This window comes from Ascaphus truei, chromosome 10 (genome assembly GCF_040206685.1).
Source record: "Ascaphus truei isolate aAscTru1 chromosome 10, aAscTru1.hap1, whole genome shotgun sequence".
Classification (NCBI taxonomy): Eukaryota; Metazoa; Chordata; class Amphibia; order Anura; family Ascaphidae; genus Ascaphus; species Ascaphus truei.
The window spans coordinates 34,913,757-34,934,626 of record NC_134492.1 but is presented as its reverse complement, the minus strand read 5'-3'; the positions used below and the strand labels follow the sequence as shown (position 1 = coordinate 34,934,626).

General features: G+C 44.4%; 1 protein-coding gene across 2 annotated transcripts in view; it reads right to left on the bottom strand.

Annotated features, from left to right (window-relative positions):
* The window catches only part of XPR1 (xenotropic and polytropic retrovirus receptor 1), a 62,405-nt gene that overhangs the window by 33,845 nt on the left and 7,690 nt on the right, over positions 1 to 20,870 (bottom strand). For both annotated transcript variants that reach the window (XR_012804094.1, XM_075616527.1), the window contains exon 2: positions 18,177 to 18,228. Coding sequence is in view for 1 of the 2 variants with exons in the window: in XM_075616527.1 (XP_075472642.1) it covers positions 18,177 to 18,228 (52 nt within the window). In the remaining variant the exon portion in view is untranslated. The remainder of the gene's footprint in view (positions 1 to 18,176; positions 18,229 to 20,870) is intronic.

Below are 20,870 nucleotides of genomic sequence, written 5' to 3'. Positions count from 1 at the left end.
AGCGCCGATGCGTGAGCGTGAAGGCATGAGAAGTAATTTGGGAGCATCATTCTGCTTCTTGGCCACACCACATTGTCCCAGTCTGTCTCTGTCAGCACAGACCGTCCCCGATATGGCGATAAGCGTTGCCAAGTAATGTCATTTTTCACAGCAAGCAAATAAGGAAAACAAAATACTTTCAGGGAGATTTAATCTCTCTCTGGTAGGAAATTACATAGATACATTTCCTATTTGCCCACGATGTGGAACTACCACTTTAAAAAGCCCCCTGCCTATGACACAGAGATCATGGGGTGGAAAAATATCAGACACACAGGAAGTGGGCACCCTGAATTATTTCTGACCAGCTAGTCAGCAGCTAAATTTAATACAGTTAAATTAAATGACAAAACATAATTGGTAGATTACCGCTCTTCTCGCTGTAGAAAATTGGATAACAGCCAGGAGGGAAAGAGTTAATATAATGCACTAGATCTGTTTTGTTCTTTAGAAAGGATTCACGTTAAAAATAAATGAGGATCTGCAGGTCTTAAATTAAAAGTCAGGTGGTGAAAAGCAATGCTTTGCCGACTTTACCAACACAAAATTATCTTAAAAAAGGTGTTTAGACGGTGGCTGAGTGATGCTTTGATCATCTGTTTATGACATATTGGGTTAATGTATTGATGCCTCATGAGTATCCATCAAGGATGGGTAAAAGGAGCAATGAACACAAAATCATGCTCTGGGAGGATCTCTCAGCCACTGAGAGAGGGTGAAATCCTCTATCTTAACCAACTCCAGTCCTCAAGATTTCCCCCCAGTCAGGTTAAGGATATCTCAGCTTCAGCACAGGTGGCTCAATCAGTTGCTAACTCTTTGACTAAGCCACCTGTGCAGAAGCTGGGATATCCTTAAAACCTGGCCTGTTGGGGGGGGGGGGGGGGGAGAATCTTGAGGACTGGAGTTGAGCAACAGTGCTCTACCCACAACAGAAAGCCACAGGTTGATGAAAAGATACTCTGGTAATTTTTCCAGCACAATGCTCTGTAGGTCCCACCTCCCCACCCCCCACTGGTGAAGGAGTGAGGAGCCATTGAATAGAAGATCCCGTGTGTCTGAGCGCAGAGCTCTCTTGGCATGAAGCGAGCTGGAAGCTACCGCTTTAGACGCACAAGGCTCGGCTGAGCAAAATAATCCCTACTATTTGTTGCTCATTTTCCATTCCTCTCAAATTGATTTTTCCTGACAATGTATTCAGCCTGGAACAGCTGCGCCTGTGTAAAAAAAACGCAAATCAATGCTAAGCACATGCAGGTCTGGGGCCCAGAAATAGCAGGGGGAGCGGGGTGCTGAGCAGAGCCCACTTTAGTGAAGGAGAGTCCAGCTCTCCATGCCCCCCGAGCAGTGTTACATGAGGAAGTTGCCACATCGAATGGCTCACTGACACAGGCACCCAGTTTGGGGGCAGAAGACAGGTGTGTGTGTGCGTGTGTGTGTATATATACACACACAGAGGGGTCTGTACAGAAATAACTTGGACAGCAGTATTAATAATAGTGACAGCAGCTAAGTGGTTTTCAGGTGCAATGACAGATATTTCAGAGATATGGACGAGTCCCGACCGAGCTGTGAGAGTTTAGACTGGGGGAAGGTTGCTATGCACAATATTAAATGCCAGTGCGATTGAGGGTGTTCTGTTAACTTGAACTGGGTACATCCGGTGGGTGCAGCATTCTTGGAAAGTAGCACAGCTAAATGTGGTGGGACAGATCATCACAAGGTGCGGTTATTAAGGATGGAAATGGACAGAACTATAAGAAAATCTGTGGGCAAAAGGAATACAGAAGGTGCTGCAATGTAAATTTGGGTGCAGTAACAGCTGTGTGCGATGAGCGCATTGCATCAGCAGACTGTACTACAACACTACAGTATAGTAGAGCTGTAGATGTGTATGTACTGTAGTAGCAGAGGATATGCAAAGTAGATTTAGGCACTGTGTCTGGGATGTGTTCAGGGGAGATGGTACTGGAATAGCAGACACTTAAAGCTAGATAGACAGCAGTGCAGCTACAAAGTCCACATTCTGAAGAGAACAGAGGCGGGTTACAAGGCCTGAGTCAGCAGATTCCATGCCTGTGTGTGGGTTATTTTCAGAAGAACAAGTTCTGCAGCACTGAATGATAGAGCAGTAGTAATTGGTTTAGCGGGTCACAAAGGTCACACTGAGTTCAAGTAACTCACACAATGTCCATTAAACTTCACTGGCAGGAAAAAAGGGGTTAACGTTTCTTCTGCCTTTTTAAAGACTGTAAATGTTGCCACTGGGGCTTTAGGTAAAACAAATGTTTATCTTGTATAGTGCCGACTGTGTACGCAGCGCGTAATTTGTTGCAGGCACGAGTTCCTGCTCTGTGGAGCTTGCAGTCTATGATTTTGGTGCCTGAGGCACAGGGAGATAAAGTGACTTGCCCCAGGTCACAAGGAGCAGACACTGGGACTTGAACCCAGCTCCCGCTGCTCCAAACTCAGCGTCGTTTTCAGTGCGAGTGCCTCCACTCACCGAGCCCCTCCCTCAGACATTTCCAGTGCTGAGGAGTCAGGTTACCCTGATTGATATCATCAGGCAGTAAGTCCCTGAGACAATCAGAAGAAATTGAAAAGACAACATTATGTTGAAATGGATTGCTTGCAGGTTATGATACCGTCTATTGTTCCAACAACCGCCTTATCGCCGCCTGCAAACAATCCATGACCAATACAACCTCTGGAAGGCAACACTGCATATACTAAGATAAGAAAAGCCAACACTGCATGCAGTGGCTTGGCTCATATTACAAATCGCAGAACAATCACACGAGAGACAGTGCAGGGTTTGCTTGCTATATCCTGCTGTTGAATCAAGTGCAAATTCGGACATTAACACCCCTACATATTGCATCGTTCAAATGTGATGTAGAGATTTGTTGTTGTGCTGTGATGAGAAACCCATGTGACCTTGTGGTGTTAAAATGAAGATGAAACAGTGGGCACAGACCCCCATATTGCCAAGCTGCACATAGCTGCCATGGTCATACATGTGAACACCCATGGAAATAAAAGGAAACACATCACGCTGCTGGAGGAGAGGATATAGACACTGCCCTGACATGTATTGAGGGCCCCCTTCAAAACTCCTGTGACAAGGTGATGAATAGATTGGAGGTTTGAGATCTCTAAAGTGGGAGAAACTACTTGAAATCAGTTCTAATTCTGTGACCTTGGCCACTTTACTACACTGCTCCCAAAAGTTTCAAGGCAGGGATTCAAAGCGTTGTGTGTCTATTGTTGCATGTTAATAGCCTTATTTATTTCTAAGGCACCTCTGGAACAAGCAGCCAGTATACCGAAATGCCTTGTTGTCTGCACATAGTCTTCTGGGGTCTGCTAATCGGAGGATAAAGAGAGAAGGGAGCACATTTCCCAGTAATGTCTGATCCACCCCCCCCCCCCCCCCCATAATCCTGTTAACATGTTCTGCTAATCTAACTACTATAGCTTGACACTTGTATGACAAGGATGAATGTATACTCAGAAGCTATTTCCTCACCTCAAACAGGGTCACTTTTCCATCTGTGTGACCCCCACTGACACGAGGAAAAAGACTAAATAACAAAGATTAAAAGGAGCCCCCATACTCCCAGGCCACCCAAAACAAGCTGCTCTGAGGGAACATGTTCCCCCCAGCTGGCACGAGGAGATAAAACTCCAGCAAAGGAGCAGACACTTTTGAAGATCAGAGTGGGGAAAAGGCTTTAGAAGGAGCTGGCTGCGGGGAGAGATAAACAGAGACCAGCAGCTCTTGGGAAGTGGATAATCACAAATAGGGAGGGGGTGACTGAATCTGAAAGGAGAGAATCAGAGGCACAAGACTCATGTGCTGACAAAGTACAGCGACCAGAGCAACTTCTGCAAAGTGAGATCAAAGTCTGCTAAAATGAGGCAAACCACCAAATGCCGGGCAGAGGGCAGAGCGGCAGGGGGGGAAGCAGCAGTGTTATGGGCAGGCTGTGTATGATGGCTACACACAGCAGAGTAATATGTGTATGTATTAGTGAGAGATAAACAGTAGGTGTTTAAGTGGCAATGTATGATGTTTATTTTTTACATTGAATTGAAGCAGGGGGTCTCCGGAGTTGAAACCCATTCATTTCAGCTCCGGGACCTCCTGCTTCCAGAGATACTTACTTCGGTAGGGGATGCCGGTAGCCGCTCCGCTAGCAGGGTTCTCGTTAAGGCGGCGTTTCCAATTTCCCGCACCCTATGGACCAATAGGAAGCCATCATGTCATCAGGTTCGGCTTCCTATTGGTCCATGTGACATGGGAGCTTTAAACCCCAGCTAGCTTAGCTGGAGCGGCTACCGGCACCCCTTGGGAGGCAAGTATCTCCGGACGTTGGGCGTCCCGGGAGCTGAAATGAATGGGGTTCAGCTTCGGAGACCCCCTGCTTCAAACCTGTGTTAAGGGATCAATTCAGGTCTCTTTTAAATGTAAGGTTTTGTTTTATATGAAGAGGAAAAAACAGAGTTTTGTGCAAAGATTGCCGCCTGTGACACATAGGAGCAGTCAGTTATATACATAGTTTGCGTCTCAAGTACTAGGTTGATGTACTGTATGTGTGTTTGTAAAGGAGCATTGTATAGAGCGAACGTATACCACAAAGTGCAGTGTTTTGCCATGTAAGACAGAAGAGCAGTGCTATGTTTTATGCAGTTAGTGTATGTGTATGCACATGAAAGGACATGTGTACAACAAATTACAGCACATCTGTGTATATGGAAATATCACTAATGTTCCATAATATTTGCTAATACTGCTGAAACAGAATATTGCGATATATCACAACTAATCACACAAAAGAGGCAATGATATGGACAACTGTATATCTGTTACATGCAGAATGTGTGTAAATGCGTGAGTGCAAAATATTTAACAAAAAGACATGTCTATCAGTTGAACTCGATGGGCACTTGTCTTTTTTCAACCTCATCTACTATGTAACTAACTTATTCGTGCTGAGAAATGTGCTGGGAGAAACAGTGAATATGTATAATTCTCGGAGAAGTAACAATATAGTTCTGTGGGTTCCCAAACTGCTACACCTCCCACCAATGCTTGGGAAGGTCCTGCAAAACAGTACTCCACACCTATGCAGCATTTAGGTCTCAGATTGCTGTGAAAGAGTATGGCACAGACAAACAGAAAACAAGCACAAAATTTAAAGTAAACTTATTCTTTCAGCTAAACGGCAATTATACAGCAAAAGGGGAAAAACAGATCGAGATAAGTGTAGGATTTGGAGCAGACATAACAAGTTGCTGGAACAATTTGCATCTTTGTTATGGTGCTACTGAACAAAATAAAGTTGGTCTCCGCTGCAATGGTCTATGCATGAAGCGTGGCAGACACACAGACAGTGCGAGCCCAATGTGCAGGGTGTGTGTGTACACACATCTCTCATTCCCATTCCTGCCAGTGTTTAACTAACGGGAGGTCACAGCACATTAGGAGCCGCTGTGTTTGGTTAGCAACAACCCCCTGCTACAGAGGGCAATCGTGAAATAATTTCTGCCATTAATCACCTTAATGAGTCTGATAGGAGCAATTTATTACCTTTTACTCTTTACTGGGCTCACACTTCTTGACAAGCTTGGCTGCAGCTCAACTCTTGTTCAGGTCAGAAAACATGGATCAGAAAGGTCAAACTAGGATACGCACAACTACCAGAGTAAAACACATACCACAACCATTGCACAAATAGTGTGTTAACAGCTGGAACTGGCACCATTGCAGTGTAAATGCAAAGTTCATTAGGCAAAAACGTCAGAGTAGCACATTTCCGAGCAATGAATCAGCTTATATTTTGATATCAAGGGCTTAACAAATATAAAATATTTTTTTGTGGCAAGTGTGCGTTTGAAACGTCACTACACAAAGCAGCCACCTGTCCCAAAGACTTATTATTACAAGTGTGGTAGCAACAAGATCAAATTGAAATAGTAGGATTATGTTTTCATAGGTTACAACTAGGTGTCTGGTACACTAAAAAAAATGACAAGTCTAAGTATTTGTAACAAGTTTTTAAGCAGCCTGCGCTGGAAATGTTTGTAAATGGCATTCAAACCCCAGATATAGATAGGCCCATAGATTATTTTTTAGCTTTTGACAGTACTTGCAAGCAACAAAGATGGATGTGGGTTACTCAAAATCGAAAGATGTAATGTCATCTGCCAGCTTTCTACTGGCTGCCAGTTAGGCCAGGTCCCCGCTGGCTACAAGAGCCGCCCCACAATGGGGTCAGGCCCGCTGCGACGGGGGGCTGCCGCGCTGCGCGACAAACTCCTGCTCAACAAAATGAAGATCAGGAGTCGCGAAGGACCGCTAGGCCACGCCCCCGGCAGTTCAGCCAATGAGGGCGAGCCTGTCAAGTGATGTCACGGCCGCGCCCCCTCCAATCTATCCCCCTGCAGACCGGGGGACTCGGCTGCATGTGCCGCCAGCCTCGCAGACGCGCGTGCAGCGAAGGCAGCGGGGCCGTAGCCTACGCCTGATCACACTTTCCATTTTGCTTCTCCTGAAATACAATTCTTGTACAGGAACTTGAAAATGTAATAACCCAAGAACTGGGAGTCCTTGCAGCCATGCTAGAGAATGCTTTATTTAAAAAAAAAAAAAATACACCATACAAAATCAATCACTACCATGACTTCACTTCGTCATATATTCCTTTAAAAAGCAGGTATCACCAATCTCAACATTATGACATGTAAAGCAGAGCGAGTTATATTACACGAAACTTGCTCTTTGCAATAAATGGCATCAATCCACTGTGACTGGAGACTTACCCGCAGTCGGACTAGCCATACAATGCAGATGTTAAACCATTACTTACAGGTCCCAATGGCTAAAATAGAGTGATGAACACGTTTGCTCTACAATTGAGGACTGGCTGCATCAGACTAGGTTGTCATTGTACACATAGGAGCACACATACAGATTTCGTATCACATTTGCAGTAGCTTGTCTGGCTCTCCATGTTTCCCTGCCCCCCCCCCCCCCCCCCCACAACCCTAGGGAAAGCACATTCACAAGTGCACTACTTTTGTCCAATCTCATTAGCAATTCATAGAAACCGGTTGCAGATAAGGACCACTTGGCCCACCAAACTACCCAATCAGCTGTGAAGCATTACAGCACATTCGGAATCCTCTACCCTTTCAATGAAGAAGCACTTAACACCAACAGCCCTCTAAACTCAGTGCATGACCTCTTTCTCTAGCCTTCCCTTTTATCTAAAAAATAAATATTGATAGCCTTGCTCCCGCTCACACCTTCTTCCAGGATGCACAGGTTTAGGCACTTTAGCCTTTCCCGATTCAAACAATGCACAGTTTTAGGCACTCTTCTCTGCAACACCTCAACTGCATTCATTGCATGTCTTTCTGGAGATTTGGCCTCCAGAACTCAACACTATTAGCAAGACCATGACCTACTAAAGGTGGCATTACCATCTCCTCTTTTCTGTTGCCAAAGTCTTTCCCTATATAGTCCTGTTCTTGTAGCTGTATTGGTCCTGGAGAAAAGCCGATATGATGCAAATTGTGATACATTTCAGCGAACCAACAGAGTTCTTAGTTGAAAGTACAGTGTACAGCACTTTCAAGACCTCATGAGTTTCATCTTTAAATATACTCCATGTAAGCTTGAAGAAACCTATGAGGTTTTAAGGCTCTGTACATTATAATTTCATCTACGAAGAAACTCACTGAAAGGCACCACAACATACATCGAATCTAATTCTAATATCCCCCAGTTCCCGTTCTTCTGTGGTGTCTGAAAGGAATACATGTATCTTCCTAGAGAGCTAACAATGTATTGTATACAGAGCTGCAGAATATAGAACTTAACATGCACCATGATGCCCCAGCCCCCAAGATTTAATTGTGGTGTCTGACCTTTCCCCAAGGTCACAAGTAGAGCTTACCCTGGGATTCAAACAGGGGTCATCCTCTTCAATAAGAGTGTTTTTACCACTAAACTACACCTTCAGGATTGTGTAAATAACCATATAATCCCAAAATGTTGTAGTCCAACTGCACCTCCTAGAACACATTGTAGTTGTGACACTCAACCATTCCTCTAGTTTACAAAGACCAGTCAACATTTTCTTGATCCTTCCTGTAGTGTCAGCCCTGATGCAGTTTAGGAGTTATTGAGTTCACAACACAAAGCAGCCGGTACAAACCATTCTGGGAAACGAGGCTGTCTGCAAGCTATAAAAGGTGGTATGTTAGTGCCTTGAGCAATTAATCAAAATGGGGGAAGTGGGGGAGATAATGGGCTGGAATTAAAACCACATCTTCCTTGATCCTTATACCAAGCCCACCAGGGAATACCTTAGTTATGCAGAGTATTACTCTCAAGACCCTCATTCACTGCTGGAGAGATTTATATGGGGTTATACTTAACTCTGTCCCTGCTAGAGAGCTATAGAGAAGAACTCCGGTAACCTCATCCATGCTGCAGATCACTCCGCTGGCCTCATAACGCATGGGAACCTACAGGCGTATCACCATGTATCCCTAGTAGAAATCTGAAGACTATTATTTCTCTTTTATGCTTCAGACCCACAGAACATCACCCCAATAAGTCTATGCTTGGTGGATATTTAGAAAATGACTCCATCATCTTCATTCTATATGGAGACCAACAAAGCACCAATCAACTCAACGATTCCAGTAGTCCCATATGTACTTGAGATCTAAAAAATATTCTTCTATTCAACTCATCTCAGGGACACAGAACTATACAGAAACTACCATAAAACTCATTCACTGCTGAAAAATTCTACAAAGCATTACTTAGTAACTCTTTCCATGCACATTACACTTGTAATGGTCATAGGCTGTAGTGGTGGGCAGGTGCCTGCTGGACAATGGGACAATGCTCCGTAGCATTTACAACACGTGGTATCTTGATCTTCCAATTCCATTGTCTAAGTAAGAGACTCTACTGACAAGAGAAGGAGAGATCTGTAAACGTCAAGGTTGTTGGGATGGTGACAGGTAGAGGAAAGCAGCATTTCCATCCTTATAACCCTAGAGACATAGGTTAGAGCAATGTAATGGTGCCAGCAAACTGTGGGGAAAGGAGGCCGTTTCTGGCTTTCTAACCGACTGCAATGTCCCTTCCCCCTTCCAGCCAGCGGGGTATTGATTTGGTATCATTTCTGAGGACTTTGGCTTTCTAAGAATGACATTTGCAGCACCCTCCAGGGGCTGCCATGTAAAGGACGCGTTGTCAGCTAGAGCTTGGCAGGCTTTAATTAAACAGAAGGTAACGCTTGCTAGTACACAGCGCTGCTGCCTCTCACATTTTGCTTCCATAATCCCCCCCCCCAAAAACATATAAGGAGCAATTAGCCTAAACAAACAATGTGTCCATCTAGCTATGACCCGCTTTGAAATCCCAGCATTATATATCTCTCAGGACTAAGCTCAAGTGAAGACTGCAGCACATTGCTCCCGTTTTGCTGTCAAGAGCTAATTAGCTTGACATCTGTCCGACTGCAAAAATGTCCCACTCTCCTTCCATAGAACCCCTGGGTGAATAGAAGCCCCAATATGGGGAGAGACTGGCCTTAGTCTCAGAATAATTGACACCAGTTTATTTTTATAATTTACATTGTATTGCTACATAAATCCTGTGCGGCAACAAAGTGCAGAGAAGAGGGCAGAAGAAGAGAAAAGGGCTAGAAAAGGGAAAAGCAGCCATTACATATACATGTGCTCCCACTGATATCGACACGCATCTCCCATGTAGACAGCGGTATGCATTACTAGGGATATACAGGGCATCTAAACCAGGGGCACCCAAACTTTTTTTTTGCTTCCCCCCCCGCCTGCTGATCTTCATTCTAAGCCCCCCCTCCTTACCTCGTGCAGCATCAAATGAGGCCGCGGGGTCACGTGACGTCACCTGACCCGCAGCGTCATTTGATGCATGTGACATGTCATTTAATGCTGCGTTGCCATGGACATGAGTGACGCCGGCAGAGTCCAGGTAAGTTTTAGAGTTTTAGGGGCTTCACGCGATCCCCCAGCATTTAATTTAAATGCCTCGGGAAGAGTGCGGGGCCTCTGCAACCGCTCACGTCCCCCCAGACAAATCCAGCACCACCCCAGGGGGGCGTGCCCCCCACTTTACGCACCACTGATCTAAACCAACAACGGCAGCGGTGGAAACAATGTCAGTGACACACACACACACACGCAGGTGATTGATTACTCACAAAAATGAAATACTTTACTGCCAGTGCAAGATGCACAGAAGCAATGTTACAAACACTGCTGTTTCTATACTGTACACAAGCAAATGAGATGTGCACTGCCAGCCAGTAATATATGCACAAAAATTGAGTTCTGTACACGGTCAGTGCTGTATACACTGAAATGCAGAACTATACTGTACATACTAACAGTGCTACACTTATATAAATAGTTGTATACATGCCAGAGTGCTTTATACATAAATACTACCTAGAGAATTATAGGCAAATAATCAGTGGTGGGCACACTACCAGCATTACAGATATAAATCAATGTTATACGGCTATATGAACAGCACACAGGATGCCAACAGCCCTATGCATCCATAAATACAGGGCTACAGATCCTCACAGCGCAATATACAGTCTTATTTGTCAGCGAGCACAATACGCCACATCAATATACCCATAAATACAGAGCATGTACACTGGCAGGGAGATTCAATAATTCCACAAGCATAATGAAATGAACTCGAGAAGCAGACAGCGGACAGAAGGATAGGATGAGAAAATGTCAATAAAGTGGAAGAGGAAAATAAGCAAGAGAAATATGATGTAGGACAAAAATGTATGATAAATACACAGTGTGAGCACAGAGTCTGCATGTCTCACAGCGTGGGACTTCTCTGATTACATGTGGACCTCTCCTCTCCCGTCTGTCCTGTCTCCTTCACGGCCTGTACTTATTGCTGGCTATAAGCAGGAAATGCTTGGTAATAGGATTAGGTTAGTGCGTCTGGCTATATTACAGTGATGGGGGGGGCTGTCCGAGGATGGGAAAACTCATCACTCCCTTTGGCCTCTTGAAGAGGTCTCTGGTCTGACCTCACCAGTCTATTCCTCTGTCTCGGGGACAGGAACATAAAAAATATCTACTGGGCTACAAATGGAGGGGAGAGAGGTAACAGGATTTAGAGCACAGCCACCCACTAACATTTTTATAAGATTTCCCGAGTAACCCAAGTAAATACCTGTTTTTTTCTGTTTTGTTTTTTTTTTTTTTTTTTTTTTTAAATAGCAAGACCCTCAAGAGCGGGGTTACCACAAGGTCATATAAGTAGCATCGTCCCCCTAAATAATGTCACAAGCTATATATATTAGGCAGTCAGAAGCTTTGTTAACTAGGTGATACAAAATGCATGCAGCAGTTAGGATTCCATATACAATTTCAAAGCAATTATGCAGCTGGATTACCATTAATGTACACCAACATAGGGAAGGTAATCCAGCTGCATAATGCAGCCTTACATGGAAAGTGCCTACTATTCATAGCCTCATTGTTCACCTTCCTGCAAACATGATCCTTAATAATCATACGTTCATCTATAGCAACTTCAATCAAGCCGTAATAGGCCAGATCTATTAACCTTCGTCCAAATAAAGATAGGCGCACTCATTCGAATAGGAAAAAAGGTCCTCAGACCATTTATTAAGCATTAAAAAGACACACAAAGCACAAGGTTTCGAGCTATTAACCCTTCCTCGGGTGCAGGATTTTTGGATCAGATTTATTAACCCTCTGCTGCTGGAAGGGCCAGCAAAATATTGCTTTACACTTGGATAGAAACATAAGGGAACAAGTCCCAAATATCCCAGTATGGAGTCAAACAGTCTTTGTGTGGGAAGGTGCTCGTCTCCAAGTGTGGTCACACTTCATGTAGCAAACATAGAAAAAAGGAAAGAGCAACGATCCCAGAGTAAAGTAACACTCACAATGCAAAGGCGGATATCCGAACACCAAGTAGCAAACATGGATGAAGAAAAAGTTGCCTTTATCGGGCAATGAACATTTCACACCACAAATGCGACGTTTCAGGCTCGGACACGGCTTTGTGAAAGGCCACGTTTTCTTCATGATCCCTGTGTACAGCTAGAAGTGAATGTGGATATTCTCCTACGAAATGTGTTTCTTTGCGTTAGTGTGCGGTCTCGCTTCCTTTTTTCTATGTTTACATTGGAATACCAACAGAGAGCAAGCAAAACTGCAAACAAGAATTCCTACATGAGAATTTCAGCTGAAATATTTTAAAAACAATATATTCAGAAACACACGTTCGTTAATAAAATAAATGTATTTTAATGATATACGCGTGGTCTGTGTCTCCACTGTTTGCCCAGTATACTGTTAGGCTAAGGCCCCGCTCCCAGAGTCAGCGCACCTGCGCTGCTGACAGGCGGTGCGCTGAGATACACAGACCGCGATCTGCGGTCTGAAGGGAGCGGGAGGTGGGCGGGAGGTGGGAGGTTTGATCGGGAGGTGGGCGGGAGGTGGGCGGTTTGACAGGGAGGGGGGGCGTGGCTTGAGCGGAGGGACCCGCTACACTCCCCCCCCTCCCTCCACGGACTCGGGCTGGAGCTGGAAGGTAAGTTTAAACACACAAACGCAGGCAGTCATTCATACACGCGCACACACACACACACACAGGCAGGCACTCACGCACTCATACACACACACACGCGCGCACACACAGGCAGGCACTCACGCACTCATACACACACACACAGACAGAGGCAGGCACTCGGGCACACACACACACAGACAGGCACTCACGCACTCAGACACATACACACACAGACAGGCACGCACTCAGACACACACACAGAGAAAGGCACTCACCTGCTTTCACTCCACACTCCTCCCCGCTCCCCGAAGCCTCTCCTCCTCCCGAAGCCTCCCCTCCCCATTGGCTCACAGCCACACACGTCACGCGTCAAAGCTAGAAAACACCATTCTCTGGTGTCTCCAGCGGCTGACGCGCGACAGCGTGTAGTCAGCTGTGCCGCCAGTGGGGACCGGGACCGGCTCGCGAGGATTCCCCTGCTGGTGGGGAACTCGCGACATTGCCGCCCGCGCCAACGAGCGCAGCGGGACCGAGGCCTTACCTTTTATGCATCAACATGTATGCCGAGACGTTTCATACAAAGACTTTTCGTTGTCGCATTTGCAGGGAAGAGCATATTTCCTCTACTTTGGGACCGACACGCGGCTTGAGACGGGCGTGCAATATTAACACACTGGCAGATAAGGAGCAGCCCATACCATTTCATAAGGAGATTTGGTATGCACAGGGAGTACAGACACAACATTATTGAATTTGTGAAAAGAGCATGAAGGAATACAAAGATGTACACAGATTTCACACACCCGCTGAAAAGCCACAATTCTATCAGAGAGCGAGCAGATGCAATATACTCTACTTGCATTTCCAAAACCATGACAGATTTTCCAAATAGTGTGGATCTGCTCGAGATCTGCTGCAGACATTACACTTGTATTGGTCATAGGCTGGCACGTGCTTGATAGACAATGGGACAATGCTCGGCAGCATTTACAACACGTGCTGTACCTTGATCTTGTAATCATCTGCGTTGCCCCAAAGGCGGACAGCCTGATGGGGCTCCCCAGGTGCTGCTCCCCTCTGCACAGGACCAGGGTGCTATGGGTTAACATTTGCTTGTACCTTGTGGAACGTCAACCCCACCCATTGGAATGTTAATGAGCCAAGAGGACACAAAGAACTTTAGTGTTCACAGCTGCATTGAATCTCAACCACCTCAGTGTACATCTGCGTTGCCCCAAAGATGGACAGCCATTGGCGCAGCCAAAGTGTGTGAGCCGTATGGTGATGTTAAAGCTGCTCTATTTCAATCTGAAACTCAAACGCCCTTTATCCCCTATACCCAATGTTCCAACTCTGTCCATGAAATGTCTGTGAATTGACTGTATAACCTCTGTTCTTTTAATGTAACCATGTATTTTTATAACTCTGTGCCCAGGACATACTGTACTTGTATTAGTCAATGTATTACTTCCTGCTAACACATTTTTATAAATAAATATTAAAAAAAATCTTCCAATTCCATTGTCTAAGCATGACTATACAATAGAGACGATCTGTAAACAGCAAGGCTGTTGGGATGGTGACAGAGGAAAGCAGCATTTCCGTCCCTATAAACATAGAGACGAAGGTCAGAGCAATGTAATGATCCTGTTACTTTCTACCGTGTTTTTCATTGATAAACCAGGTGCTGTTTTTTGGTCCAGTTTGGTAGCAGGTCGACTTCAATAAATGATTCCCAGGTGGTCCACCCAATTCACCGCTGGAACATATTGCTTGAGAGACATTTAGTTTATTTAGTTGCAGGAAGTTACAGTTAAATATTACTAGTCACTCCAGAAGTTATATCAGCACAGAATAGGGGTTCTCTTCCCTTCACATTAGACAGCTCTTTCCTGCAGTCCATGGCTTTGATATAATTGTCAGTATAGTAGCAATGATAGCCGATTTCTAGATTCAGGACCAGAATTTGCAAAATGTTGTATATATACGTACAGAAATATATTCATGAACAAAGATATTTAAGTATAACGTGGTCTGTGATCAAGTGAAGTTTGAGAACCCCTGGGAAAGCATGCAACTGGTATGTTCCCATTCAAAGCATAAGTCTTGTTTCCTACTTTCCGAGTGATTAGTCTTCTGACCGTGGCACAGCCTCATTGTTCCCCTTGTGTCATTGTCCCATATTATTGTCCCGAAACCGCTCTTTCATTAAAAAAAAAAAAAAAAGAGAGAGTAATTTCTTTAATAACGCTTGGAAGCTGGTTGACATCAATCGCATGTACCTATATTTTTCATGTGATCTATTCACTGTCACCAAGACTAACGTGGCTACATGCCTAAAACAAAAGAACATTCTAAAAGACTTAGGAGACTAAATTCTCTGTTTAAGCATCGCTTAGAATAGCATAGGCTGGGACATGCATAACAGGTTGATTGAAATACCTACAGAGGGAGAAGTTTAAGGCTAGTGATATACAGCAGAGTGCCAGGGGAGGAAGAGATGTTGAGAAATGTTCCTAAGAACATTGACCTTTGAAATAACAAAATACAGCTCAAGCCCCTTATAACGTTTTGCTTGGTGTCCAAAGAATCACACCACGCTATAAGCGGACCGCGTCAGAAATAAGGTACAATTGTATGCATTGTATAATAAATTATTTAAGATGCCAATAATCGTGTTGCCAAGTATTCATAAATACAAAAATTGGGAGCCACGCTTGCATCGCGTTATAAGTGTATTTGCGTTGTAACGGATCGCATTATAACGGGATTGAGCTGTACTTCTATACATATTTTTTACATATACATTTTTTGTGTGTGTAAATATCCATCTGCCAGGGTTCGTGTTGGGGGGAGAGAAGGGTCTCTGCGGTTGTGTTTGTAGTATTAATAATGCCCCTTAGAAAAATGAATACTTGCTTCTCCAGAGGCTGAGAGAGATGCAAGAGACCCCCCCCCTCCCTCACTTATACCACAATGTCAAATCTTTTTTTAAATATAAATAATGTATTTCTAAATTTTTATAATTGGGCAATACTCCATTATCACACCTCTCTTTCTGTAAGGACTGAAGGGCATTTCAATGATGTCCAGAACACCTTGCACCCCCACACTCCCTGGAGATGGGGATACACACTAAAAAAAAAAAGGAAGAGAGAAATGGCCAGTGAACCCCGGGCAGTGAGGCAGATAATCACAATGAATAATTTACAGGCACGCTTTCATCCTGGACGCCCTGAATCCTAAGGAGTCTGGGGAGCAGGCAGCACATCTGCTCAATGTGCGGAAGAATCGAGGAGGAGGGAAGCTCCGAAAAAAGGACCTGCTCATGGTACCTATGCAGTCCGACAGCAAAGAGAGAGGAGGGGAATTGAAGACAGCCACAGCCTATGCTATTTATGTGGAAACCGACCAGCATAGAGGAAAGAGAAGAATTACCTGGGGACATGGACAATTTAAGGTATCTTTTATTAAATGTGACATTGCTGAACGGGAACACTCGTGACAAAAAAAGAACACTTGAGTACATTTACATACTTCACACGCAGTCCTCTGCCTGCTCCAGTCTCTCAAACATCACCAAGGGAGGATGCGCCAAATACAGTACTCCCTGGTGCAAATAACCATCAACAGATGCATAAATGGAGAAAAACAATCCAGTAACAAGGAGATTTTTTTTATTTCATACGTTTGATGTTGATTTTGCTCCAGTAATGCATCAGTGTTGCACCAGGGAATCTTTCAAACATGGCCCCACAGGGTTTAAACTGGGCACAGACATACAAACAAGCTCACAGAGAGACTTACTTATAAAGCTGCACTACACCAACTAGTCTGGCAAGCTCATGTGCAGTCTTATCTATGAAGAACTTTAACAGAGACAAACATGTAGCCAAGGACTTTTACCCCCTGACTCCTGAGACAGAACAGACAGAACCGACAGAACAGAACAGACAGAACAGACACATGCACACACAAGCACGCACGCGCACACACACACAGAGACACACTGGGAAAGATAAATACCCAAATACAGGCACAAAAAAGGCCTACACGTTTAAGAAAAAAGGAAATGAAATAGATGATTCGAGGTAAAGTAAATAGTGAGAACAGGCAGAGAAGAAGGGGCCCGTATTTGCCATCAATTTAGAGGTTTGTAGCCAACAACATGTACCCCGTTGTAGCCCCTCTGCCCTGTTGTAGGTTATACATGCACCCTGTCTCGTTCCTCTGGCATCTCATCTAGTCGGTGTTCAGAGAGTGGCGACAGCTTGTGCTCTCTGAGATCTCACACCCCAGCAAAACTGCCTCTACCAGAGCGCAGCTGTGTTCTACCGTCTGCCGACGTAGTGCGAACAACCGACGGGAGAAGAGTGAGCCAAACTGGTGCTCAGCAGTACGCAAGAGGGGGAGGGCGAGGTGTCAGGAAGGATGGGGGGTGCAGTGTTACCACAATGGTAATTAAAACAAAGAAGGTAATGCACACCAAAGAAAAACAGTAATATTTTCCTGGAGAGAGGTTAACGAGTGTGCGTCCAGAGCGATAAGAAGCCACCTATTGATGTATCGGAAACAGTTGAGAAGTCTGCAGGCACTCCAAATTGATATCTAAATATTGCAACTCTCAGCTAGTTGATATCTAAATATTGCAAAATGTATGTTACATCAAAAGACAGACGTTCCGGCCTCTAAAGCCTGGGTCAGGCTAACCAATATCAATCTGGTAATGAGATGATTGAAGACCGGAAACTCAATGAAACCGCTGAATAGAGTGGAGACAGCAAGTACTCACATGCAATACTAATACAGCAATGCACAAGTCACACTACACAGCTCTGCCAGGGAGACACACACACACACACACACAGTAATGCCAGGGACACATGTATGCATATACAAACAGACACACACACAAAAGGAACAACGTATTTTTGAACCTAGGGCAAGTTTCAACTGCGTCTCCCCAAATTGTTTTTTCATATAACAAACGCAAAACAATCCTGCAATTTTTTGTGAATCCTTTGTATGAATCTCCTCCCTTCCCAACAGTGTCTCTTCCCTCCCCTTCCCAGTTTCTCACTCCCCCCTCTAGGTTACAAGTCCCTACCTGTGGAGTGGGAGGGGAGGTCTGTCATAGTGGCAGACACCGGAAGTTGTGACAGAATTTCAGGTCGGCCCACTGGACCGGGCCTGGCCCCCTCCTCTGACGCCCTCCCCCATATCCTGCTCCCTCAAACGCTCACTGCACTGCCATCCTGCTCCCTCCGCTGCATTCTCTCTGCCACTCTCCTCCAATCGCCTGCCCAACCTGTGCCCCCTAAAGTGCTGCGCCATGGGCAACTGCCCTACCCACCCAGCCACCCCCCCTAGTTCCACCTCTGCACGTAAGCACAGACATACACAGTCATGGCAGGGACACAAAGCCTCCATCAGTCACACAGGGATCTCAATGCCCACACACAGTAGACAAACACGATTTGTCGCTTACCTTCTATGGATGGGGCCTGGTCTTGGGCCGCATACAGCATCTCCTTGAAAGCCTGGAGGAGAAACAAAGAGGCCATGAGATGGTGAGCAAAGTGAAAAGGCCTCACCAGCGATTCCCAAACAGCAAATAACTACTGGTATCACACACAGGGAGAGGGAAATACAGTGATAAAAAGCTGCACGAGTACCATTCCCCCCCCAAAATATTTATCCAACAGTTAGTGTTACTCATATCCCAAATCCACCTCTTACCGTCGCTGCTCAGAGAAAACATTTCTAATGGCATTAAATACCTATAAACACTAAATAGTTTATTCAATACATTTACATCCACTATCAATATAAAAAGTGCTTTAGTGGTTAAAAAGGCATTTTCAGCCTTATTTTACCACTTAAGGATTCGCTGCACATTGCTTTACAACACACACACACACACACACACACACACACACACACACACACACACACAGTGAGGTATTTGAGAAGTGGTGCATACATACATACTATGCTTCAGGTGTTTTAGCCGCCATCAAGTAATCAATCATTAAAAGGAGGTTATTTCATGTTAACAAACGCTTGCGGGTGCTTTCCAGCACAGACCAGATCACATAGGGTAAAAAAGTGTTAGGAAGTGGGTTTAGGGTGGAGAGCAGGCATCATGCTGGAAATGAGTTGAAAAGCACCCTTCCTCCCTCCCTCCTCCCCCAGGTACGGCTGGGAGAATGTGCACCTTTGTCGTGTTGCATACATTGTTAGCACTTTGCAAACTCTCCCGCTATAAAACATCCAAAGAAGAACTCCAAGTTTCATGTATCACTACATTTTCCAAGAACTCTTATGTCACTAAAGATACCAGGATCTGCATTCGATAAACACAAAATCTGTACAGGACTGTATGCTGCCTTCATGAGTAGCTGATGCATGAAATCAGGATCAATAGATATGCCCCCCCCCCGCCCCCTCCACTCAGCGTCTCTCTAATCACATAGAGTCTGAAAAACACATGCTCTGAAAGCAGTCCAGCAAATTAACCTGTCATTTCCCTCCTGCCATCACCCAGCGCCCCCAGGCTGAGACCGAGCAGGAAAAACAAAGCATGAGCAGCATTACAAGGGAATGGACCTCGTTGTGATGGAGCATGCGACGAAACCAAAGCCCTGCTTCGCCAGACTGCGATTCTATTTTAGCAATATGTAATGTGTTACAATTATGAACTGTATTATATATACACATTAAATAAAGAACATAGAATGTGGCCATTCAAAAGATATAATAAATTAGGTGCAACAAAATCAATCTATATTTAAAATATTACACAGAAAATACATGTGGAGTTGAAATTAGTTCTCAAATGGACATGTATTGTTTTAAGCCCTTAATAAAATACTGCTTCATTGATCACACCATCTGAAGATATTGGCTCAATAATTCATTAAATAGCAAATGGAAATATATTCATGGATTATTGGAATCAATTTATTTGCTTTGGTGGAAGCCTTTAAATGGTCAAATTATCCTTAGTGAAACATTATGTTTGACTGTCCCTTGTCTTCTTGTGAAAAGGTAGGTGAAAAGTCATGTTCTTTCAAATAAAAGTTCTAAAAGTCCCAAATTATGTCATGAAACCTTTACATAGCATTGATTCTCCCCCCTTTTTTTTTTAAATAAAACTAATTTGTCTACTTTTTAATGTAAAATAAATAAAACCAAAAAGAAGCAAATTGCTGTAAAACTGGATAGTTGTGTAAGGAAGTCTTTACATTTAGAGGAATTTGCTTTCTAAATCAAGTTGCAAATGTAGCCTTAATAGACAAAAGATTTCTGATGTTATTCTCCTCTTGCTTGAATTTGGCGCAGGAAAGGGGTGTAGCAGCATTGGCCGTCATTCTGAACAGAGCAGCTAGGCTAATTTTATTGTTTTCTGTCAAATGTTTTCCTGGAGCTCTATGATGGTCTGCTGGGCATGGCCAGGAAAAAAACACATTCACGTATTTCAGTCATTTTTATTATTGCCAATGTTTAAGAAAAACAACGGTCTTGGTAATCCTGAAGCTCTGGAAACGCACGCAATAAGGGTTGTGTAAACATGGCCTTGCTTTGAAGCCACGCGTACATGTGCTGGATCTGCTCCCCTCACAGTAAGACGTATGAATGGTGAATGTTGTAAGAAGGAAAAGGAAAGACTTTGCCCGGGACTCATCGGAGGGTGATCTGTTGTATCAGGCCCGAATCGGGATAATTAAAGTCAATGGCAGATATGGCCGATTCGGGCGCGATGCAGAAGACTCCGGGTCTTTGTGTTCTGTTGGGCACAGCACGGTAGGAACTAATGTTCTGCAGAGCTAAAAGGAGAGGAGGAGCTTGGGGACAAAAACCTGACATTTCACAGCAATTAAGGACCACGTGGGTTTAGTATGCTGACATTCCATTTCTTACTCCGAAACCTTAGACCCTACTTGATTTTGGGCTTTTAATCCATACATATTAACCCCACAGGTTTCTCTTAGGACTTCAATCCCAGCGTGCGCTGGTATGGTTCAGACCGTCACACGCTTGTCCCCGCTGTCACTTTCTTACTCTCCCACGCTTCAACATCCCAGCATGTCATAAAACAGGAGGCTTTCAAAAGCGATCCCACGCACCCTGCACTTACAGGGACAGCCAAAATCAATTAGCCATTAATGCCTATTAGTGC